The 25,691-nt window shown below is 39.6% G+C and overlaps 1 protein-coding gene across 1 annotated transcript; it reads left to right on the top strand.

Moving 5' to 3' along the window:
• The first annotated feature begins 251 nt into the window (after positions 1–251).
• On the top strand, positions 252–18,841 carry LOC121909449 (peptidase inhibitor 15-like). Its single transcript, XM_042430011.1, has 5 exons — positions 252–708; positions 10,094–10,212; positions 10,334–10,466; positions 16,636–16,751; positions 18,108–18,841. The coding sequence occupies exons 1-5, from the start codon at positions 418–420 to the stop codon at positions 18,241–18,243; spliced, it is 795 nt and encodes a 264-aa protein (XP_042285945.1). The 5' UTR covers positions 252–417; the 3' UTR covers positions 18,244–18,841.
• The last annotated feature ends 6,850 nt before the right edge of the window (positions 18,842–25,691 follow it).

Below are 25,691 nucleotides of genomic sequence, written 5' to 3'. Positions count from 1 at the left end.
TTTAAATATTACTATATTTCATTACTTTATATTTTATTATGTGTTCAATGTTATTGTATTTTTCTATCATATAAAAAGTGTATTCTTCGTTTTTGTAGTTCATTGTAGTTATGACCCTTCCATGTTGAGGAAGTGTTTTTGTACTCCTCATGCATATGGGTAATATGAACTGAAGGGAATTAGTTTTTCTACAACAGACTTCCTGAAATACATGTTCAGTGGAGCTTATTTTATTTTGAAAGACAGCGGGGGCAGGCTGAACTCAGTCACCTCAGGACTGCTCACCAGGATGAGAGCTGTTGGATGAAGATGAAGAGCATCTGAACAGCCTCACTGCAGCTGCTGGAGCAAGCAGGAGACAAACAGGACACTGACAGCAAGACCAAAAAAACAAACAAACAAAAAACATTCTTCTGTATGTTTGACGGATATTTCAAAGGTGTAAAAATGAGAGACATTTATTTTCTGTCCTGCGCAGTCCTGCTGTGTGGAGTTAACGGACGGGTAATAAACTCCACGGAGTCTCCACGACAGCTACAACTATCTGACTCCACTTTAACTCCTGAACTTGAAACCAGCTCGTCGCCCGGTGTCCACAGAACGCGGAGGAAACGGTTCATCAGTCAGAGCGACATGGTGGCCATCCTGGATTATCATAACCAAGTCAGAGCCAACGTCTTCCCACCTGCTGCAAACATGGAGTATATGGTGAGAAATCACATATCCCATCAATATTTGGCATGCCAGCATGTCTCAGGAAAAAAACAAAACAAAAAAAAACCAACAAAAAAAAAAAACCTTGCAAGGACAAAATGATATTCCCACGTGAAGGGTAGTGATCAAGATTTTTATTTTATGTAGCCTAATCAAGAACAGTTGTGATAAAGTTGACAAAAATCGGGTTCAATGAGGGTTAATGACTTTAAATATTTATGAAATATTGGCAGATATGAGACAGAAAATGTGTAACAAAAATTAATGCATAAAAAAAATATTTTTGCTTTATAGCTAAAATAATGAAAAAGATTCAGGCTTTCCCCACAATATTAGGCTACATTTACTCACAGCAATTATAATCATGTCAAATTTTGCTTTCAGTTTGCATCATAAAAGTGAATGTACGGTAGAAATGTTATGACGTTATTCCTGTAAAATACTTTTTGCCCTATTATGCTTTTATTTGCAACAAACCCTCAGTATTTCTCAGACTATGCTTCAACACCTACCAAATAGACTCTAGCTAGTGTCGTTTCTGACGTGCAACAACATTAATAAGTAATAGTAAGCTGCAATCAACAAGCGTTGTATGTGGCTTCAAGATGGAGGCTCAATGACCAGGCTAAGATGGTTAAAGGAGGAGTTCTAATTCAATCAATCATCAATCATCTATCAATCAGACTTTATTTGTATAGCACTTTTCATACACATACAAAATGTAACACAAAGTGCTTTACAGAATAAAAACAATGCTCCCCCCATGAACAAACAATAAATGACTATGTTATAAATAAAGAACTTAATGAAAACAGGAACTGAGGAAACGCTGTCATAACTCTCATGAACTTGCAATGAGGGAACACCAGGGGTAGTAAAAACATTAAAAAAAATAAAAAGGCTATACCAAGTAGTTAAACAGGCTCAAACATCTAAATAAAAGACAGTTAAATAATTAAAATAAATTAAGTTTAATTAAAAGCCAGGCTAAAAAGATAGGTCTTAAGTTTGCTTTGAAAAATATCAAAATTCTCTGCTGCCATCAGGTCTTCAGGGAGGCTGTCTCACCGTGGGTTTTTGCTCTGACTTTAGCAATAATTAAAAGGCTACTATCAGAGGACCTGAGGGTTCTAGAGGGTACATAGGATAAAAGCAAATCTGATAAATAGGTAGGACTAAGACCATTTAGAGCTTTATAAATGATTGATAGGAAAGCTTGTATTTAGCATAAAACATTCTGTTTGACCAGCTTTAATGTTATCCATAAACTCACTGAAGCTACCTTGGGACACTTACACACTTACCACTGTCTGGAAGCCACTAACAAACAACATGTATATGATATGAATTGACTGATGCTTTTGTTTGGCCTCTGGAAAGACATATCAGCAATAATGCTAGTCTCTGTCAGTGTTGCCAACAATTTTCAGTGGGAAGTAGCTAAAGCCTGCAGGAAAAGTCACTAGATGTTGCTAGATGACGTCATGTACTAATTTGCATATCTATGATGTGCTGTCTATGACATATACATACATACAAGATTTTTTAAAAAATCTAAAGAATATTAAGTAAATATAAACTAACTAGCTATGTCATTAGCTATTTTTTCAAGCAGCTCCTCAATGTGCATCTAAATCTACCTTTAATATTAAAAAAACATGCACTGGAATAAATTCACCATTGTAAACTCTGTCTGTTTTGATAAAACAAAATCAAACTTAGTAAAGTTAAATCATTTAGAATAAAAACAATGAAGATCAGTGATTGGTCATTAGGTACACACATTAACAGCTCATTCATGACTTATGATCGGTCCACCGAAATGTGCTGCTGCTCTGTCCCACCCACTGAACAGTCAATCCAAAGAGCCACATTAGCTCTCATTCACAGAGAAATACTGGCAACTCCCTTCAAGGAGAGGAGTTAAGGTCTGTCCAAAAAGTTGCTAGATATGTTAATAGTCGCTTTTTTGAAAAAAAGTCACTAAAGGGGTCTTAAAAGTCACCAAATCTAGCTAGAAAGTCGCTAAGTTGGCAACATTGGTCTCTGTAGGTTCACTCCATTGTTGTGTTTGGAAGGTCTGCACTGTGTTGCAGCCTGTGAGCTGTCAGTTAGCTGGTTGTCGCTGTCTGTGGTGCTGATTTAAAGAACAGACTCTGACTGTCATAAAAAAAAACAAACAAAGAAAAACAAACAAAACAAACAAACAAACAAAAAAATCCAAATAATGATTTTCAACTAACTGGAAGTATTCTCATCAGTATGAGTAGACTGCTGCTGGAGGAGCTGCACTGATTTCCCTCACTGTCCAAGCTTTCTGTCAACACCAGTGAATTCTCTCTCCAAAAAACTTTCTCAACCCTCAAACTTTATGAGGATATTTTGGTCCATTGCCTGTTGGAGGATATTTGAGCACATTTAAATCTTTTCTTGAAGCTTGGAGAGGGTGTCATCCAAAAACCTCTTCTTTCATATTTGACAACTTTACAGCTGCATTAGCTGAAGTCTACAGCTAGCAGTTATATCAGTCTGTTATATACAATTATGTACAATTCTTATCATTTCCAGTATAAAACAATTATCTCATTCCCTCATAACTTCAGTCAAACAACACTTAGCTGAGCTGCCTGGTTGCCTTGGCAACGGTAAACAACAGTGCTGCTAATCAGCTGTTCAGGCTCTGGCTACATTGTCTACATTGTCTGTGAACTGTCTACATTCTATAACCATTATAAACAAACTGAAAATAAACTGGAACTGAAAATAAATGTTATTAACTGTTAGAAGAAAATTAGTAAAACAAAGAAAATATAAACTACAAAACACTAACATTAAATCTTACACATACATATCAGTGGAGTCAGGCAAACCTTACATCTGACTCCCTTTGGCGTTTTGATGGGTGTAATTAGAGGATAACCATCATCGTAACCAGCAAGCTGGTGCCAACTTGTCCCACCAAGCTAGCGCAAATACCACTGATAACCTACAAACTACACGCTACAATACATAACAGGGCGTTAAATAGAAAAACCGAAAAACTGTATACATGCTTACATGACATTTACTCACAAGAAAGAACAAATTAAAACACAGTGTGAGTCGGCTGATCTTCCGTGGCTTTACTGTTTGTACATTAACTGCCAACTGAAGAATGCAGCGCAGGCTCATGCCTTATATACCCCCAGGTGATCTCGTGCCTTTTACAGCCCAAAAACAAATATGTGAAATTGAATGGGGGGTTCTATTAATGTTCAAAACAAAGTTTATACATATAAAAATAACACATTTAAATAAGTGGGCAATTTCCTATGCACCACACTTGCAATGCAAGAATAAACTTATTTCCTGTCTGGCTTCTCTCAACTTGGCCGATTATATCCACACCAATCCACTCAAAAGGGGTGCTAATGACTGGGAGTGGTATGAGGGGCACTGGAACTGTAGATCTGCCTGCTGTGAGCTGACATTCTGGACAAGTTTTACAATAGTCCTTCACCTGACTATACATGCCTGGCCAGAAGAACCTCTTTGAAATCCTCATAAAGGTTTTCATAAAGCCAAGGTGACTGTGTGGCCTACTCTCAGCACTTCCTCTCTGCATGTCTTGGGGAGGACTAGCTGCGTGCCACAGTCACTCTGTCTGTAAAGGAGGTAATTGTCAATCAAAAAAAATGCATTTAGGGGGCTAACAGTGGAGCTTTTCTGTGCCTTTTGGAAACAGTCTGAAAGAGTGGGATTGTCACACTGCTGCCTGGCAAGGTCACTAGGGAAAACATCTACATCAAACTCTGGAGCTTCAGGTTCCTGCTCTGGCTCCTCTACTGACTGCAACATATATTCCCCCACTTGCTGTCTGGTAGGATTGTAAGTAGCAATTCAGAGGCTGTCTCAACTGTAGTGGGTGCTGAAATGTCAGGTGTTTCTGTCTCAACAGGTGGTAGTGTGTCAGGGACTGTTGTGACTGTGTGTACCCTTGCACTGGAGCGTGTAATTACCCCACAAAACTTCTGCCTACTGTCTTGAATGAGGTCATACAGAGTAGGCAGGTCCGTAGTAAGGCAGGATAGGGCAACTCAGGAGCTACACCAACCTTCATCAAATAGACCTGCTTCTTCACGTCAATGAATACTTCAGCGGTGGGGGCCTGTTCTTCATGCCCATGGACACAGATGACAGGGACAGTGTTCTCCTTATTCCACAGCTTCCTTGAAACCATGTGGGCCTGAACAAGAGACAGGGAGGCACCTTTGTCAAGTAAGGCTAAACACACCTTGCCGTTAAGCTGCACAGAAATCACTGGTGCATCTGACTGTGTCCTAGGGGAAACAGAGAACTCAGGTCTGGGTACATAACACAAACTGGAGCCTTATGCTTTTTAACCGGGCACCCTGAATAAGTATGGCCTGTTTCACCACAGTTGTAACATACAATAACTGGCTTATCTGTTGGCTGTGACTTACTCCTAGTATATTCCTGCCCCCCTGGTTTACAAGGTCTAGGCTGACTGGTATAGTTACTGGCTAAACCACCCCCTTTTTGCACACCCTCAGACCAACCTCTGGCTTGGCACAATTGTCCAGCGTAGTGGTAGGTTCCTGGCCCCGTGTGACATGACATAGGCCTCCACCAGCTCTGCTGCCTCTGGATCCCACTCTTTCACCCAGGTCTTCACCTCTGGATACAGTGCCCTCAAGTACTGTTCTAGAACAGTCTTCTCCATGATCTGCTCCTTGGTGGCTCTGGTGAAACCTACCCACTTACAGAACAGGTCTTTAAGACGGGTTTATAGTTCTTGGGGAGACTCATCAGATGGTGTGAGGAGGGCCCGGAATCGCTGTCGGTAAGTATCTCTGCCAATCTCATATTTCTTTAAAATGGCAACTTTCAGCTGATCATAGTCTGTGGTGTATGCCGGGTCCATGGCTACAAAAGCACTCCTGGCTTTGCAAGTCAGGAGGGGAACAAGACGAACAGCCCAGTCTTGTTAGGGCCATTTGTACACCACTGCCAGTCTTTCAAAAGTGGTCAAGAAATGTTCAATGTCATCAGACTCTTCCAATCTGACCAACTTGGGTTCTCCCACCGGCACCCCATGCCTCTTGACGCAGACCTGTATGCCTCTAGGTCCAGCTGAAGTTAGGTGACCTGGTGGTAAAGGACACTTAGTTTCTGCTCCTGTTTGGCTGACTCCTTCTCTTGTCTCTTGTCTCTCTCCATTTGCAACTTCATAAATGTTTCAAACATTTGGGCTAGACTGGAGAGACTCTCCTCTGTAGATGGGCGTGAATCCACTATGGGCTGGACATTTTCATCAGTAGCTCCGCCTGTGGCACCATCTTCTTCCAGAGGCTGCACTTGCTGCCAAAAAGAGGCAAAACATCCCTCCCACTCTACCGCACTTAGTCTCTTCCCATGGGAGCCCCTCTACTTAACCAGATGAACTGCACTAGCTTGAGTTTGCCAGTTCCTGGTCTGACAGAGGAAGAGAAAAAAAAATTGGATGTCTTACAAATTTGTTACTGTTGCCTTTTATTGACATTTTCACTGTGTAAACTTTGTTGACAGAGGTACGCATTTGGTGTGAATCCATGCTAATTGTACCAAAAAGCTTTCTTTTGTACACAGATTGTACACAAACTGTATGTGATGTCCAAACCGTATATGGCTAAACCTAGATATGACCCTCAATCAAGATATGACCCTCAATGATATTTGTATGAAGAATGAACTCCAGATATGCTGTATATACTGTCAATATTGTAGATAGAAGTTATCATATCGAATATGATATATCCTCAATTCCTCATTCTCAAAATATTACAGGATTCTAGAGATAATTAAGAACATGCATCTCTGGGTCTTCACCAAGTGTAATCTATGTCATATTCAAGATGTCCTGAATTTGATTCAGGTATGGTATATGCCAACAAAACTCTGGTTGGTCTGTATTCTCCAGAGAACCTCAGAGTTATCCAATCCTAGTATTTCTGGATTCTGGTCCTTTTCTATCCTGACCTATCACATATATAAGTCATATCCAAACATTAAATATGTCCAAAAGACATATAATGAGTAAATATTTGATCATATACACTTCATATCAACATAACTCCAAATGTGCTGCAAAGTGATCACTATTCTCTAAAGAATCAGGAAAATGTAGTTAAATTCATTGTAGTTAAACCCAGATTCTAGCCCTATTATGTTCTAACATGGTTGTGATCCAAATCCAGATATGACCTTTCAGTCATATCTGGTTTCGTATATGACTGGAGGTCATATCTGGACTTAGAGCAATATCATATTTATTCGCATAGAGAAAAATATGGATACTGCCAGTATTCTAGAATAATTAGCCCGAATATCTATATCTATATAACATAGTGAATATGTTCATATCCAGACCAGAGGAGGCTGGTCCATAGAGGCAGAGGTTGAAATAAACCATTACCAAATCTCAGTATCATTTATAAAATAATGTTTCTGTTGTCTTTGGAAAAAAATCCATAATTGAAATTCTTATCAAAATGCTTCAACAGCGACACCTGCAGGGCAGGCAAGAGGAGAAACGGCAGTGTCTGTAAGTGGTGATGGGGGGCAGAAGAGGAGGGATCTCTTATATCCATTTAATGTAGTTTCCAAATTTCATCTTCAAATCTCTATAACTGTATGCATTAAAGCGATAGTCCAAATTTCCTTTTTTCAGATTTAGCGGTTATGTTTTACGTCTTTTATGGAGAAGTAGATCGCTGCTTCCATTAGCCAATGCAGCAGTTAGTTATTGTTACATTCGAGAATCATTCAAGAAAATGTCCATTACAGAAATCAACAGATTCTAAAACTACTTTTCCTGCTTATACAGTACTCTATCAATATCAGTTAAATATCTTACCCAAAGCAAAACCAATGGCAAAATCTGTCATAAATTTATATTTTATACAACAAAGGTCATGATATGCATCTGATAGTGCCTGTATTCGACTCAAAATAGGGAGTAATATATCCCTATATACTAGATAATGTCACATTCAGACCTTGTATATGACATGCAAAGTCTTCAATGAATATGGTATACATCTTTGTGCCAAATACTACTTGCTGGAATATTATGCATATCTATTAACATCACATATGCTCAAAATTTTACAGAGAATTGAGAAAATGATATATCTGCATTCTTGCGGTCTTCGCTAAGTGTGATCTAAATTGTATCCAAGATATGTCCTGAAGATGTATCTTTCATCCATATTTGACCAGATATGGTACATGCCAACAGAACTCTGAATATGCATTGGAAATGGTCTGTATTCTCTAGAGAATCCACAGTAAAGATATGACTTTCAGTCATATATGAACTGAAGATAGACTGAATTTGTTTGTGCAATGACACATTTAGATATGCTATAGATACAGTCTGTATTCTAGAAAAATATTGAGCTCTGATATTTCCAGACATCACATAAGGTCATATTTGGAACACATACATGACAAAAATAAGATGTATCTGGTATCCTTGTACAATATATGTCCTCACAATGTATATTGAGTCCATATTTGACCAGATATGGTGCATATCAACAAAACTCTAGAATATACATCAGAAATGGTTCGTATTCTCCAGAGGATCTCGGAGATATCCAATTGTAATATTCCTGGATTCTGGCCCTTTTTGCACAGTGAAGTGTATAAATATATCAACTTTAACAAGTGGAGACCCATCAGTAAAATTAATAGCCAACTCAGCAGATGAATGCTTAAGATTATAACTAGTACCAAACAACATGCTACAAGACTTCTGTTTGTTTAATATGAGATTGTTAATTAAAAACAATTTTTGAACAAAAGAAAATTCTGAGAGCTTTGAATTTTAGTTAGATATGTCTATAACCGTATCATCTGCATATAAGTGAACAAAACAATCAGTACAAATTTTTGGAAGGTCATTAATAAAAATAGAGAAAAGTAAAGGGCCTAAAATAGATTCTTGTGTACACCCTTTTCAACAATTAAATAATCCGATTGATTATGATGAAAAGAAACAAACTGACAATGGTTATGAAGGAAAGAATAAAACAAAAATTATGTCTGTTGAGAACCACCAATAGTTCATCAAGAAAAAGATAATTGTCAACCAAATCGAAAGCCTTGGTTAAATCAATAAATATTGCACATATAAATTGACCTTTGTCAGGGGATAATAATACATCATTGGTAAATTTTACAAGGGCAGTGGTCAACCCAGTCTCACATCAAAATGTGTAATAGCTATGTTGGTCCACAGCACAAAATGTATTAGTTTCACAACAATGGGTCTAAAATTGTGAGATGCCTATGTTTTGTTTTGTTTTTTTGCATTATTTTAAGATAGTTTGGGCATTAAAGGGAACCTATTATGCCCATTTCCAGCTCTATGTTTTTATTCTGGAAATCTACTACAGTAGCTCTGCATGGTTCACAATTCAAAAAACTCCTTATTTATTTTATACTGGCTGGCCCTTTATGCAGCCCCTCAGTTGAGCCTCTGTCTCTAACAGGCAATCTTAACTCCTGTCTCTTTAAGGTACCCCTCCCAATGAACCCACTCTCTGAATGGCCAGCTTTCCAGAAGCCGAAAGCAGATATCCATACAAAGAAATCTGAAAGTAGAAAAAACTGTTTGAAACTTAGCATTAAGAGCAGTCTGAAGCCAGGGCTTTTTGCTCACACGGATTACTTCTACATGCATTTACCTCCTTATTTGACACTTTGGCCACGTTTAATATAAAAATCTGACACTGTAATATTATATATATATATGACTGAAAATAAGGAAAAGCATAAAGGTACTGTGCTCAAGTTTTCTTTTAGTGATATCCTTAACATCTCTCAACAGAAAATCACGATTGTGTCCTTGATAACTCAGCAATACAAGGTTAATGTTAAGGCCATCAGTTTTAATAATTTCTCCTTTAATTCTGAAATATAACGTTTTTTTGTCAGTTTTTGATAGCGGAAGGCTATGGAAGAGCATTGTGTTGTGGGTAACTTGGCGCGTTCGACTACTGTTTTGGATTGTCTGCCATCAGTGGGCTTCATTCCATTTAAAATTGCTGCCAATTGATTAAAATTTCACTTCTCAAATATTGTAGCTGTAGTGCAAATAATAGAAATCAGTCTATATTTATTAAGATCTGGTGGATTTCCTCCTTTATGAAGTGGAATAACTTTGCACATTTCCAAAGTGTGACGTGTGGTGTGGTGATGGTGCATCTGCAGTTGGATTTTCTCATATGTTAATCAACTGAGATTGAGAAAAAACTTCTGCATAGCTGAATGACAATCTGTGGTCCATCTGTGTGACTATCTCTTTCAACTGGAAAAACTCTCCATACAACAGGTGTGGGACAATGATTTGGCCAGGACAGCAGAAGCCTGGGCTGCTACCTGTCTGTGGGAACATGGACCAGCTTACCTACTGCAGTTCTATGGACAGAACCTGTCTGTCAGGACAGGAGGGTAGGTGCAACACACACCTGAACCTGGTGTTAAGTCACTCATATTTGTGTGAAACCTGAACATTAGAATGAAATGGGTAAAGGCATGCCTCTGACAAACCTGTGTATGTTCTCTACCACAGCTATCAGTCCATCCTGCAGCTGGTCAAGCCTTGGTATGATGAGGTCAATGACTATGTGTTCCCTTACCCTCACCTCTGCAACCCCAGCTGCCCCCTGCTCTGCTATGGGCCCATGTGTACACACTACACACAGGTAGGGAAGTCATCATCTCTGGTCTCTGGACAGCGAGCATGTGTCTGAGGACAGACAGGTTTCAGTGCTCATACCTCACATATATGTCATAACTTGATGTTTTTATTTTCATGTCGCTGTCAACTAGCTCGACTAATACCCACAGAACATTACATCTTGCAGTTTTATCCAGTTCCTGCTGGATTTTTAGGGGGGTGTCAGAAACAAATCTCTACACTTTTCATATAAAATAATCAAATTCAGAATAGCTGAATGCACATTGAAGAAAGAGTAAGGGAATAGGGGATTTTAATTCTCCAGAAGTTGTCTTTGCAGGCAGTAATTCCTGTGTGTTTGGCCCCCAACAAGCTCCATCTATTAGCAGCAGAGCTGTGTTTAAGTACATGTCATGTGCAGTGGTTTTTATAAAGCCATGGCTCCATCTGGATATCCTCGATACTTTGTGTGAGCTGGTTCTCCTTCCTCCTCTCTAATTGGACTGAGACATATGGGAAAATCAGGGGCATCTGTATTTTTATCAGCAAAACATGTTGCTGATAGCACTTGGTAAGGGAGACACATTGTACCCCTGAGGTTAAATTACTGTGCCTTGAGAGTTTGGTGACAACCTCCTCTACTCCAAACCCTAACCCAATTTAAAAATATAAACAATGCACCACGTGTCTGAATTCAACACTGTCTGTATGTCTGTCAATCAATCAATGTGTCGTCGTCAAAGCTGTTGCTAGCCTGTTATGCTTGCAGCTCTTCCTGACAGAATCTATCAGTATGCTAATGGTTAGCTGTCATGCCAAAGAGAGAGTAGGTTTTTTCTAAAGAGCTCCAAGAGACTTACTCCTTCCTTCATAAAGTACCTGGCATAAATGTCCCATCAGGGACAAAACACACTGGACCACTGCTACACCGTAGGGGATGCAAATTGCTCTGTTCCCCGTGCAGCTCTGGAACTCTCTGACCACTGTCTGGTTCATCTTCTCCCAACTTGGACATAATCTCTGTGCAGGCTGTGTTTAATGCTGCTTGATTGCCACCACTTATTTGGCTGTTTTTAGCTTTTAACTATTTTTTTATAATCTATCAGACTCTTATCTGTGTATCAGTTGTCCAGTATGTGGATGTTACTTAAAAAGTTGATTGCCAACTTGGACAACACAGACAGATTCCGCTCTACTTTTTGGCCTATTTGATCTCAAACTTTATTAAATCCAAGAGGATGAGCTGTGAACGAAGGTGTCCTGGCTCAGCGCAGCATTGCAGATGTTGTAGCCATGGAGAAGAGAGTAGTCGGACATTTTAAGCATTCACAACTTCCATGCCGTCAACTTGAAGACGTACAGAATGAGCTTGGGATGCCCATTAAAAGGCTACTACAGGATTCAACTTTTCATATGGTGCAGATCCTGGTGGAGCAGAAGAGGGCTTTAGGTGCATATGCTGCTGATTTTGACCTCCCAGTGACATTGACGACAAATAATTGGAGAATTCTTGAAAATATGCTCACCCTACTTGCCCCCTTTGAGCAGCTGACTGGAGAAATCAGTTCAGTTCAAGTGACTGCGGTATGAAAACTTCCAAAAGTACCTTATTGGAAGCTGTCTGTGATCGCTTAATGGTGTGCTGAGCGAAGCTCTTTATTCCATTGCAACCATGTTCGATATAAAGTAGGTAGTATAAAGATCAGTATTTTGACTTGGATAAAGAGGAGGGAGCTACTGAGTTACTGCGACTGAGAGTCGTGAATGAAACAGTTGGCGGTGATGGTCAGCACAGAGATACCAGTATGGAGGACCCCCCACACAAGAAGACCTGAACTGGAACACTGCTGGAGATGTACAAAGAAATTATCGAGGAGAATGTCATCTTGGAACAGACATCCACAAGCGAGACAGCATCACAGGTAATAATAATAATAGTAAACTTTATTTGTATAGCACCTTTCATACAAGAAATGTAGCTCAAAGTGTTTTACAATAAAAAAAAATGAAATGAGATGTAAAAACATGTTAAAAACATTAATGATAAGATGAAAAATAAAACCCACTTGATAATAATAATAAAAAGATTCATAGCCCAGACAGAAAAAGAAAACGGAGCTGTCTGCTGCACTATCAATGCTTAGAAGAAAAATTAATAGGATACTATTTTTGTTACTTTTTAGGTACTCGCATACCTGAGCAAAGCAACCATTCCCCGGAATGCCAGCCCTTTGGAGTACTGGAAATTCAACCAGGCCCGTTTCCCTGCTCTTGCCCCTGTAGCATGCAAGTACCTCAGTGCGCCCAGCACAAGTGATAGTGAACGGCTGTTCAGCGCTGTCTCCCATGTCATAGACAAGAAGAGAAATTGCATAGATTGCAAAAAAGGCAGAGATGCTCATTTCTGTACAGAAGAATCTACCTCTCATACTTGACTTATAGGATACAAGCCTATCAGTCATTTAGCCTCATTGACTGGACTTTAAAGGAGGGCTATGTTTACAGTAAGGCCTGAAGCTGCTTATATTTTGTGCACTTTTGTTTGTTTTGTTTGCACATCACCTTGCTGTTTTTTGTAGCTCCCAGAGAGTCATCAGGGCCCAGCTGTCACCTCCTGAAGCTATCTACAGCTCCCACTCTCTCCATAGAGCCACCACCATCTGCAATGACCTGATACTCCTCTGCCATCACCTCTTCACTCTTCTGCTCTCCAGATGGCACTATAGGTGCATCAGTGCCCGCATTGCCAGATTAAGGAACAGTTTCTACCCCAGAGCAATAAATCTCCTGAACCAAACTGCCAAAACACCACAGAGTTTGGACTATAAGGCTGCTACCTTACCTGCACTGCACTATGTTTGCACATCTGCATTGCTGCTAATGCTAATGTCTTACACAAAACTGTTTACTGACTGCACTGCCACTTTAAAGTCACAACTCTGAACACATACAAGGACCTATGCTCAGTCTCACATCCAGAGACACCTAAGACCCTTGCACACACGATGCACGCACAATGTGACTTCCTTTTCCATTCCTATTTATTGTTTTTATCCTTTTTACTTATATTTATATTTGATATTTTTATATTTTTATATGGTTGGGTTGGCTCCATGAACACACAAAATCTTAATCAGTGTGTAATAAATTCAGTAATTACAGTTTTATAACAGGTAACAAGCCGTCTTTGTTTCCATAGCAAGGATGGCTAAGGATCATGGTTAATGTAGCCTTCCGCTATCCAAAACTGACAAAAATAACTTTATTTCTCAGAACTGAAGGAGAAAAATTAAAAAGTGATGGCCATAACATTTACGTATCGTATTGTTGAGTTATCAAGGCGACTTTTGTGTATTTGTGTTAAGAAATGTTGAGGATATGATTAAAAGAAAACCTTAAAATGGGAATTGACAGTGAGGAAAATACTTCATGGCAGCGAGTCCTCCGGTCCACCCACCGGACTGATGCTCAAAGTGTCGCAGGAGGGCTAATGTTTGAGTGAACGGACGGCAGGAGCATTTGCTCTGGGCGTCTGATATTGCTGTGGATGGGTTTATATCGGAGTTAATTGAAAGCCCAGTGCATAGTAGGGTAAAGGAACACCTTGTGCATCGGTATCAGACGCCAAGGGGCAGGACAAAGCATCGGCATATGATGACCTGGGAATGAGAACGGGTTGGGACAACCGTCACCTGGCCTAAGACCTGAATGTGTTTTACTGCAGGTAAAACAAACAACTTCACCCCCTGCTATCACCTCCCTCCTCCCCTCTAACCTCCCACCAGCACTAACGGTCTGTGAAGAGGATGTGTGTCAGATCAGGATGGCACCAGGCCCAGACGGCATGGCCCCCCTGAAGTTTGCAGGGACTTATTATTATTATTATTATTATTAATTGGACTCACCCAGCTCACTGTGCCTGGCTCCACCTCAGTCAGTGGATCACATCACTGGATGTACTTCCTGCGCCAGCTCAGGAAATACAACCTGCCTCAGGAGCTGCTGTTCCAGTTTTACACCGTGGTCATTGAGTGTTCACTGCACATCCATCATTGTCTGATTTGGATCAGCCACCAAACAGGACAGGAACAGACTACAACAGACAGTCAGGTCTGGACTGATCGGTGCTGACCTGCCCACCATCCAGGACCTGTACACCTCCTTATTCAGGAAATGGGCAGGGACAATCACTGCAGACCCCTCGCACACTGGACATAACCTATTCCCTATTGTATCTTTCTTAAGATTGTTGTGTTGTACATACACATGAGAGCCACTAAACCGGAGTCAAATTCCTTGTATGTAGAAATATACTTGGCCAATAAAGATGATTCTGATTCTGATTAGTTCTGACCATAACACAGTCCACCTTATTCCCAGCAGTAAACCACAAACCAGGACTGTGAAGACATGACTCATGATAGCATAGAGACAATTAAAGGACGCAATCTGGCTACAGACTGGGGTGTTTTCCACAAGTCAGATGTCACTATTATGGACTATATTAATATTTGTGTGATTAATGTCAGCCTTCACAAAGAAATGGTAATATATCCTGACAATAAACTGTACATAACCAGGGAAATCAAGGAATACATTAACCAGAAAAGGTTGGTATTCAAAGTCCAACTAAAATCATATTTAATCATCCTTCTTTGCAGCAAAAATAATATCAACATGTTTTTTAAATGTCGCTGCCTAATTTACTAAGAAAACAGCTCATTATGCAACCATCTCCTGCATTGCACCTGGTTCTGAGAAATGATAATGTGATCTTGATTACAAAATATAGACTTTGTCCCTGATTCAACTCCACCATGGTGTTGATATGGATGTTAATGAAGAACACAAACACTTAATGTCTTCATGAAAGAAAAGACAATGTCATTTCACAGTTCATTGATGTCCAAATTCAAGTTTGATGAGCACAAACCAAATCTCCATGCCCACTATTCGTTGGCGTTACAGTAATCAGATATTGTATTCATTAATAAAAGCTTAATTTCCTCATTTTTGTTTCTAATAATTGGGTTTTAGTTACATATACTCTTATATTTAATGAATGTTTCTTTTCACCACCACGCCAGAGCACACCTGATCTTTAGAAGTGGATAATTTTCCACGCAAAACTGACAGTTGCAAATTGCATGAAGTTAGTGAATCCAGCGTAACACATAATTAACAAGTGTTAACATTTTTCCTCCATATTATTTCTGCAAACTGCAACTCCAGTTGCATATAGGTTTTTACTGTGATGTAGCTACAGAAAGTCTTTTATTTGTAAGTGGATGAGTTTTAAAGGACAAGTTCACAATGTTTCAAGTCTGTCTTAAAACAATAGTCAGGTGCTCAAATAAACATTGAAATATTTTTTTTCTTGCCATAATCATTCCTCCTGTTCATACTGACCATTAGAAGATCCCTTTATAATGCACTGATAATGTAAGTGATGGTGGACAAAATCCACAGTCCTTCTGTGCCAAATGTATTAAAAAGTGAAGCTTCACCGTCCAAATGATTCAAATCAAGAAGATATCTTTCAATGTTACAGACCTTTTAGTGCCAAAGTGCCTTATCCACTGATATTACTAATTCAGACTGCTAAAGCCTGATATAAGTTTCAGATACATTTTTAAAGACATTATTGCAGAAAATGACTGTGTGGAAACACTGTGGATTTAGGCCTCCATCACTTACATTGAGCACATTTGAAGGGGTCTTTTAATAGCCAGTATGAACAGGAGGAATGATTACAGCGAGGAAAACCTCTTTGACTCTTCATATGTACGCTTGTTTTAAGAGCTGAATGATATGATGCAGCAGCCACAGTGGATTTGGTTTAATGCAGGTGATAAACATGTTTACTATATTGTTCCTGTTGCATGGTACACATACTCATCAACTGCTAACATTTACTTGCCAAAGAAAATGTTCCTGCTTAGGTAACACTGATGGATGAACATGATCTTATGCTTATGCTTCACATGTTTACTGTACATTATCTCTAAAAGGGAACATGCCTTACACTAAAGAATTGTTTTTTGTCTAAATCTTCTCTCTGTGTTCTCTTGGAAAACAGCGTCATAGACAACCACTTTTTGTTGTCTGATTGAATATTAATCAGTAGATATTTTTGAGACATGTGTTAATGCTTGTACCAGACAGAACCTTTTTTGTCTGTTCCTTTTTTACAGATGGTGTGGGCATCCACTAACAGAGTGGGCTGTGCAGTGCAGACCTGCTACAACATGTTTGTGTGGGGAGTTCTGTGGAGAGAAGCCACCTTCCTCGTCTGCAACTACTCTCCCAAGTATGAGTTTACCACTGGCATGTATTTCTGTGAGGTTCATGCAGAGAAAACACATGACTATGACAAAGACTTGTCTGCTCCTCATCAGGAGATGCAGAGATGGTGTTTCTACCTGTGGTGGTCAGATTTTCATTAATTCAGATTCAACTTATTATCATTACACAGTACAACTAATAATACAATGAAAAGATAACCGCAGCTGCCAAACCTGGAGTACGCTATGACGTCAATCTCCATTGAGGTGTAATTTGTGTCTGCAGTGACACTGACATCATCTTTACTACACATTCTATGTGTAAGGATATTTCTATGCGGATAATTCGGCTCCTGGTAAAAACATCCTCAACACTGAACACTGGAGTAATCCTAACCCGAAGAAGCTGGTTTTTTAATAATGAAGACAATAACTCCCATTATCCCACGCTACTTCACAACATCACAACATTGTTATTGTTTTGATTGAGAGACCCCTAGTGGCAGAAATTACATATTGGTTTACATTACATTTAAGTTTTTAATTTAAGTATTTCCATTTAAGTGTTTCCATTTCGCATTTTGAGTTTTATATTTGATGTTTGCCTTTTTTTTGTGCATCTCCATTTTCAATCTCATTTTAATAATTTAAGCTTTCAGTTTTAGCATTTCCATTTAACCTTTTGCATTTTAAATTTCACTTTTTTCATTCACTTTACATTTTCAAATTATCATTTTACTTTTTAAATTTACTTTTTTAATTTCCTTTTTCTTTTTGAGTTTAAGTATGGCCTGATTATTCCTAGTAGTGTAGTAAAATAATCTTTTTTTTACATGTCTGTAATAACAGCAGGACAGATCCTGCTGTTATTACAGACATGTCTTAACTTGAAGCCACCTCTCACTCCTGGACTCGTCTCCTCTCAAACTGTGCCGTTTAGCCCAAAGACATGTGGGACTTTTGGAAAGCGATGTTCATTAAAGACCACTAAGAAACATAATTATTGAATAAAATGATATTAGATCACTTTTTCAGAAAACTCCCATTCATATGACATAAACCACATGGCATACTGTTGAGAAAGGTTCTGTTCCAAGGCTGTATTCTTTTACTTATTAGCAGAGTTACAAATGTCAATGCTGATTTCAAATGAGGTTTTTCTTCCTCTGGACATCTGGAGTGGAATGACTTCAGCTCTCTGTTGGTCAGTGGTATAGATGTGTAAAGGAGAACTGGGCACCCATTCAATGAATTTTTCTAACAAGAGCAGGCAGTGCCTATCTGTGTAAATTTATATGGAAGGCCTGTCATACTTTAATCTTTCATAATTTAAGAGAAAATAAATCCATTTTGCTGATACTGTTATTTCATCTTCTCTTCAGGGGCAACTGGATAGGAGAGGCTCCGTACAGAGTTGGCATTCCTTGTTCAGCCTGTCCGTCCAGCTATGGAGGCACCTGCCGCAACAACATGTGCTTTCCAGCTGTCCAGTCTAACTACATGTACTGGTTCAAGTAATGAGTGAGAAAAATTACAGTTCTGATTGGAAAATAATGGATTACACTGCCTGTAACTGGATTACAAAACATAGAACTGATCATTTCTTACAGGAAAAGGTCAGGTGACTGCTTTAGAAAATATAATTCATGAATTCACAACATTCAGAATGAAAATAAGAATGTAGTGAAATATATTTTGAGAGTTGCAGTCACAGCCCAGTGTGTTTTTGGTATTCTTTATGTTTGGACTTGTACACTTAGTTGTGCTAAAAAGCTGTTGAGTACAAGATGACAAGCAATGTTTAACTGTACTGTCAGAGATTCAAGTCTGTTTTACCTCTGACCACAGCCAGCCTCACTGTTGAGTGTGATTAGAGGTTTGCTCTGTTGCACATGTAACCACTCGCACAGGAGTGATGTCACAGTGTATTGATACAACCTGGAGTACACTTCTACATCACTGCATCAATCTGAAAATTTAAACCACCAAAAGTCAATCAATTGGCTTTGGGCAGACCTTCCTGTCCAGGCTGACAGCTTTGCCCTTCAAGGAATAGCAAAAGCAATAGGGAACAGAATAAGGAAAAATTAAGGGATACAAATAAATCAATGACATTATGTAAAAATAAATAAATAAAAAAGTAAAAATATACAGAAAAAATAAAAGTAATTTATATGCAATAAATAATTAAATATTTCTAAAATATAATATTTCTGGCGGCACGTGGTGGCCTTACTAAGACACTTTATGTTTTTCCTTTCCTTTTGACATCCGTCTATATGTATGTATGTATATATATATATATATATATATATATATATATATATATATATATATATATATATATATATATATATATATATATATGTGTGTGTGTGTGTGTGTGTGTGTGTGTGTGTGTGTGAGTGTATATATATATATATATATATATATATATATATATATATATATATATATATATATATATATATATGTAACCATTATTTGATATTTTTACTTACCACTAGATATACTAAGTTTGTAGTGTCAGTTTCCTGGTATAAACATCACTCACTAGTTCTTGTTACTGTAACAGTTTGAAAGGGAGAAAGAAGCAAGAAGAAGCACGCATATGAAATATACATTAAAATTTGATGAGAGATTAATAGATGCAATTGCTGACTGAGTAAACAATGTATAGTCAAAGTATACCAATAAGTATAATGTAGATAAAAAGCTGCAATAAAAAGCAATGTAACTGGATGAAAGGTGCTAAAATGAATGAAAGGTGCTTAAAATTACATTTCCACTGTTTAGAATGTACATCCACACTGTAGGAGATGAGGAGGATAAATCACCCAGCTTTATAATTCGATGATTACTGTACTGTTATTGCAGTCCAATAATCTTTTCAGGTCTTCTGTCACATGATTGTTTTAGCCTTGTTTCTTGGTATGTAACATGTACCATTATAAAAAACCAAAAAACATTTTAAAATAAATTTTACATTTGTTCTATTGAGTATTGTTTCCTATGGCACACTGTTTGAACCTGTCTGGTGTTACTGATAACTTGCTGTCCACATCATAAGGTAAGTTGAAAACTCAATTTACTTCCTTCCAAAATCAGGAAGAGAACACATTATTTATATGGTACACAAGTGAAGCTTTTAAGCTACTACTGAATACATTGGACCAGCAGCACTGATTATAATAAAATCAGCCTTTAAGTTTAACATTAGGACCATCATGTTAACTTTTAATGTTTTTATCCTGTATTATGCATTACACATTGTTACATGGTATTTATATTTCATCTTTATTTTTTAATTTAGTATGTCAGTATGGTTTGAATCTGTTTTTTGGGTGCAATTTTGTATAAAATTTACAAAATTTATACAAAAACTGCAACTTGCAACTTGTTCTTCTGTAAATTTAATTATTTAAATTTGTAATTTAGATCATGAAGAAAACAAAGTATATATATATATATATATATATATATATATATATATATATATATATATATATATATTTATTTATTTATAAAAAATCTCCCTCTCACCCCCCTCCCATGGGGGGTTGTGGTGTGTCTTCCTCAAGCTCGGGTCCTCTACCAGAGGCCTGGGAGTTTGAGGGTTCTGTGCAGTATCTTAGCTGTTCCTAGGACTGTGCTCTTCTGGACAGAGACCTCAGATGTTGTACCTGGAAACTGCTGGAGCCACTCTCCCAGTTTGTGGGTCACAGCCCCCAGTGCTCCAATTACCACTGGCACCACTGTTGCCTTTACTCCCCACATCCTTTCTGGCTCCTCTTTCAGCCCTTGGTATTTTTCGATCTTCTCATGTTCCTTCTTCTTGATGTTGCTGTCGCTTGGGATTGCAACATCTATCACCACTGCCTTCTTCTGTTGTTTGTCGATCAACACGATGTCTGGTTGGTTTGCCATCACCAGCTTGTCAGTCTGGATCTGGAAGTCCCACAGGATCTTGGCTTGGTCATTCTCAACCACCTTAGGAGGTGTCTTCCATTGTGACCTTGGGACCTCCAACCCATACTCAGTGCAGATGTTCCTGTACACTATGCCAGCCACTTGGTCATGGCGTTCCATGTACACTGTTCTTGCCTTCATCTTTGCACAGCCTGCACCTGGGGTCCTGTCTGGTGTGGTAGATCCCCGCCTCTATTGATCTTGTACTGAGTGCCTGTTCTTGTGCTGCCATGATTAGTGCTTCTGTGCTGTCCTTCAGTCCAGCCTTTACCAGCCACTGGTAGGATTTCTTGATATCAGCCACTTCTTCTATCTGTCGGTGGTACATGCCGAGTAGGGGCTTGTCCCTCCATGATGGTTCCTCCTCTTCCTCTGTGTCATCGAGTTTCTGCTGCCTGAGGTATTCACTTAGCAGTTCATCTTTGGGGGCCATCTTCCTGATGTATTCCTGGATGTTGGTTGTTTCTTCCTGGACAGTGGCTCTGACGCTCACCAGCCCTCGGCCTCCCTCGTTCCGCTTAGTGTACAGTCTCAGGGTGCTTGACTTGGGATGAAACCCTCCATGCATTGTGAGGAGCTTCTTTGTCTTGATATCAGTGGCCTCTATCTCCTCCTTTGGCCAGCTTATACCAGCAGGGTATCTGATGACTGGCAAGGCGTACGTGTTGATGGCCCGTATCTTGTTCTTCCCATTCAGCCGACTTTTCAGGACCTGCCTTAGTCTGTGTAGGTATTTGGCTATGGCTGACTTCCTTGCAGCCTCCTCAAGGTTCCCATTTGCAAGCAGGATCCCAAGGTATTTGTAGCTGTCCTGGACATCTGCAATGCTGCCTTCTGGTAGCTCAACCCCCTTGGTCCCGATCACCTTCCCTCTCTTCGATACCACCCGACCACACTTATCTAGTCCAAATGACATTCCGATGTTGTTGCTGTAGATCCTGGTGAGGTGGATCAGTGAGTCAATGTCTCGCTCATTCCTGGCATACAGCTTGATGTCATCCATGTAGAGGAGGTGACTGATGGTTGTTCCACTTCAGAGCTGGTACCCGTAGCCACTCTTTGAGATGATCTGGCTGATGGGCTTCAGACCTATGCAGAACAGCAGCGGGGATAGTGCATCACCTTGGTATATGCCGCACTTGATGGTAACTTGTGCAATTGGCTTTGAGTCGGCCTCCAGAGTCGTTTTCCACAGCTCCATTGAGTTCTTGATGAAGGCTCTTAGTGTCCTGTTGATGTACATTTCCAAGCATTCCAGTATCCATGTGTGTGGCATTGAGTCACAGGCCTTCTTGTAGTCAATCCAGGTGGTGCACAGGTTGGTCTGCCTGGTCTTGCAGTCTTGTGTGACTGCTCTATCGACCAGTAGCTGGTGCTTAGCACCCCTGGTATTACTACCAATTCCTTTCTGGGCCCTGCTCATGGTTATTGGACGGTAGTTGGATGGTATTGTGCCCTTCTGGGGGTCCTTCATGATCAGGACTGTCTGCCCTTGGGTTAACCACTCTGGGTGCATCCCATCTATCAGCAGCTGGTTCATTTGTGCTGCCAGGCGTTCATGGAGTGCAGTGAGTTTCTTTAGCCAGTAGGTGTGGATCATGTCCGGGCCTGGTGCTGTCCAGCTCTTCATACCTGACACTCATTCTTGGATGTCTGCCATTGTAATGGTTACTGGATCTTGTTCTGAGAGATTGCTGTGGTCTGCTTTTAGATCCACTAGCCACTGAGCATTGGTGTTATGTGATGCCTCCTTCTCCCATATGCTCTTCCAGTATTGTTCCGTCTCCGCCCTGGGAGGATCTGTTCTTGTGTTATTAACTTGCCACTGAGAGTACACTTTGGTTGGTTCAGTGGAGAACATCCTATTTATTCTCCTGGCTTCTGCTTCTCCTGTGTATCTCTTCAGGCGGGTAGCCAGAGCTGTGAGCCTTTGCTTGGCAGTCTCCAGTGCCTCAGGTATAGACAGCTTGTTGTACTTCCTGAGTATCCCTTTTGTCTCCATACCTTTCTGTAGCTCTGAGAGTTGACTGACTTCTCTCCGTGTTGCCTTGATCTTGGCCTCCAGCCTCCTTCTCCATGGAGGGTAATGTTCTTTGTGGCTCATGGTGTTCATCTTGTAGCCAAGCATCTCTAGGATCACTGTTGCTGTGGTGTATATCAGCTGATTGGTCTCAGTTACGGTCCTAGTAGGGATAGTATGTATGCGCTGCATTCACATCCTCTAGCAGACTTTCAGAGGGTACTTTGTCACTAAGCCTTGGTAATCGGCTATGGGGGTGCTGGGTGTCCAGCTTAGTTATGATAGTCATTCTTAGGTCAGTTGCCCTTGTGTTAAGGTCGTAAGGGCTTGGTAGCCAATCTCGGAGTGTGGGGAGTATGATGATGATATCTCCCCTCTGACCTGTCGTCCTGGCTCCCCCTTCCCGTAGCATGTTCTTTGTACCTCATCAATCTCTAGTTGTGATAGCAGATGTTGAAATACTGAGCTAGTAGTTGTTTCCTTGTAAGCTTAGATGATCCATATATCCCACAACCTCTGCATGTAACCCCTCTCATCGGGGTTACTTGTATAGTAGCATTCCAACAGACCCCTATTCTCTGCTCTGCGCCATGTATGTCTTGTTCCAGTAGCCCATTTCTCATCAGGGTGTCCTGGTTCCCCAACACCTGACGCGGACCTTGTTGACCCGGGCGACGTCTGAGACTCTCGAATTTGCGGTTTCACTCATACTGAGGTAGGCCAGCAGCATCAAGGACCTTGCCTAAGGGTCCACACTGGATATGTGTTACCCCACCCTGACCGGGATTCGAACCCCCGACCTCCTGCGCCGAAGTCAGCAGTGTTAACCACTGAGCTATCCAGCTGCAACCCTAACCCTAACCTAACCTAACCCTACCCTAACCCTAACCCCTAACCCCTAACCCTAACCCTAACCCCAACCCTAACCCTGACCCTAACCCTAACCCATTAACCCTAACCCTAACACTAATCCTCATACCTTTGCTCATACGTTTACCGCACGTTTTTTTCATCTAGTGCAGACTGAAATGGGAATCAAAACACAATTTTTAAGGAAGATTCTTACCAATAATATCATCCACATGATCTGATGATCCGAAGTTCGGAAATATGCTGGATGAGTGAGTTTGTACACAACTTACAACTTGTAAAATGTTGGATCTTTTCCACGTTAAAAGTTGTAGTCATTACACAGAAGCAGGGATGATACATGTGTTTCATCTACAGTCTCTGATTTGAGAGAGGGGCTGTGCACCATTTTACGCACAAATGGTACAGCAGAGGAAACTTGATTAATTAATTAAATCTACCTACACAGCAATAGAATCAGTCAGGATCTACAGTAATAATGTTCTGTATTTTCTAAACATCGCACTGGTAAGCTGTTACTCACAGATTCCAAGAGGATCATTACAGTGAGTTTTCAGCTCTGCAGTTTGCAGTCAAGTCTCAAAATATTTGCAGTAGTCAGTTCTGCGCATCGACATGTATCCATATAATCAGTGGGTAAAATACACAACCGGAGGTCCTGTGCCATGCACATTCCTTCCTAAACAGAGTACTGTGGGTATACATCAACATTCTATATGCTGTGAACAAATAACAAATGCTCATCAGAATGTTTAAAAAAAAGGTTTGAACAAAATCCTGTTCACTTTGTGTACAACTGACACAGCTTGGATACCTTTATTCATCATTTAAATATTTTGATGAAACAGAGACAGAACTTGTGCACTTCTCAAAAACTAACTAACAAATTTCCAAACCCAATTTTATATTTGTTTATTTAAGGATACTGTATATACTTAAAAGCATAAATGGGGACTTTCAAATATGCAGAGGAGGAGTAGAACTACAGAGTTGTATAGAGCACCTGTTGTTGTGTTTTAAGGGGGTGAGAGGAGCTCATGAGATTGGTCATTACTGAAGCTCGGTCCGACTCTACTTGCTGATTCTGTATTCCTCCCACTAATGGTATATTCAGTCTCTGCTCTATGTTGCGCCTGGCTGCATATATCTTGCTGGTGGTCAGGAAAATTGTAAAAAAAATGTTGGTCACACCCACATGGGCCATGTGCCAGGAAGTGAGACTTGGATCCATGCCCTCTTTCAAGAATATGTGGCCATAATGTCCTGAGAGGACTGTGGTCCATGAAGGACATGTGTTAAATGACATAAGTCATATGTTTGAAAGACAAGTAGAGCACTGAAAATTTGTGTCGCTGAACATAGAAGCACTATTAGATACAAAAACATGAATCATCCAGTAGCAGCACATTTTGTTGAATTTAACCATCCTATTTTCTCTCTAAGATATATTGGTATTGAGAAGGTATCACTCCCCCCAAGAGGAGGTAACTTGGTTATAGCATGATTGTGAATTCATTATTTAATCACCCAGAATATTATTAGAGTGTCTTTTGAACACTGGAAATTATCTATTAGGCTAAATGTTTAAGAGAAAATTGAATTTATGTTACACTTATCAAACCCAACACTCAAGGATTTTCAGCCTCATATGTGACTGAATGGAAATGATGTAAAATAGAAATGTGTTTAAAATGTGTTTCTTGATGATAGACAGGCTGTCTCTGACTTTGATTTTATCATCAATAAAAGTTAATGGGGGGAATAACAGATCGAAAAAAGAAAAATCTTTCTAATAAATGAAAGTTGTTTATGGTTATTTGTTGATCAGACCTATAATTAACAGATTTTTAACTAGATGGTGAATCACAAAACAAATAAAATATAAAACTTGGGAGTGATACACTTGAGTTGAATCTGTTATCTGTCTTTTTTTTCTTCAAAATTTCATTGTAATCCAGCTTCTAATAGGCCTTTTTCACAGCAGACATTTTGAATTGTCACAGCAGGAAAAGCAAAGGTGTGAATAATGACATTAGCAATGGCTCCATTCCATTAACCTTCCCAGTAAGCCATGTCAGGGAGTGAGCATGCACCATACCAGGACCCT

The sequence above is a fragment of the Thunnus maccoyii genome, chromosome 12 (assembly GCF_910596095.1).
Source record: "Thunnus maccoyii chromosome 12, fThuMac1.1, whole genome shotgun sequence".
NCBI lineage: Eukaryota > Metazoa > Chordata > Actinopteri > Scombriformes > Scombridae > Thunnus > Thunnus maccoyii.
This window is presented reverse-complemented; position numbering and strand designations above follow the sequence as displayed.

Excerpts from the sequence above, each read along its gene's own strand:
- LOC121909449 (XM_042430011.1), top strand. The coding sequence starts at position 418 with ATGTTTGACGGATATTTCAAAGGTGTAAAAATGAGAGACATTTATTTT. Across the intron at positions 709-10,093 it reads CTGCAAACATGGAGTATATG|GTGTGGGACAATGATTTGGC; the intron begins GTGAGAAATCAC and ends TCCATACAACAG. Across the intron at positions 10,213-10,333 it reads CTGTCTGTCAGGACAGGAGG|CTATCAGTCCATCCTGCAGC; the intron begins GTAGGTGCAACA and ends TCTCTACCACAG.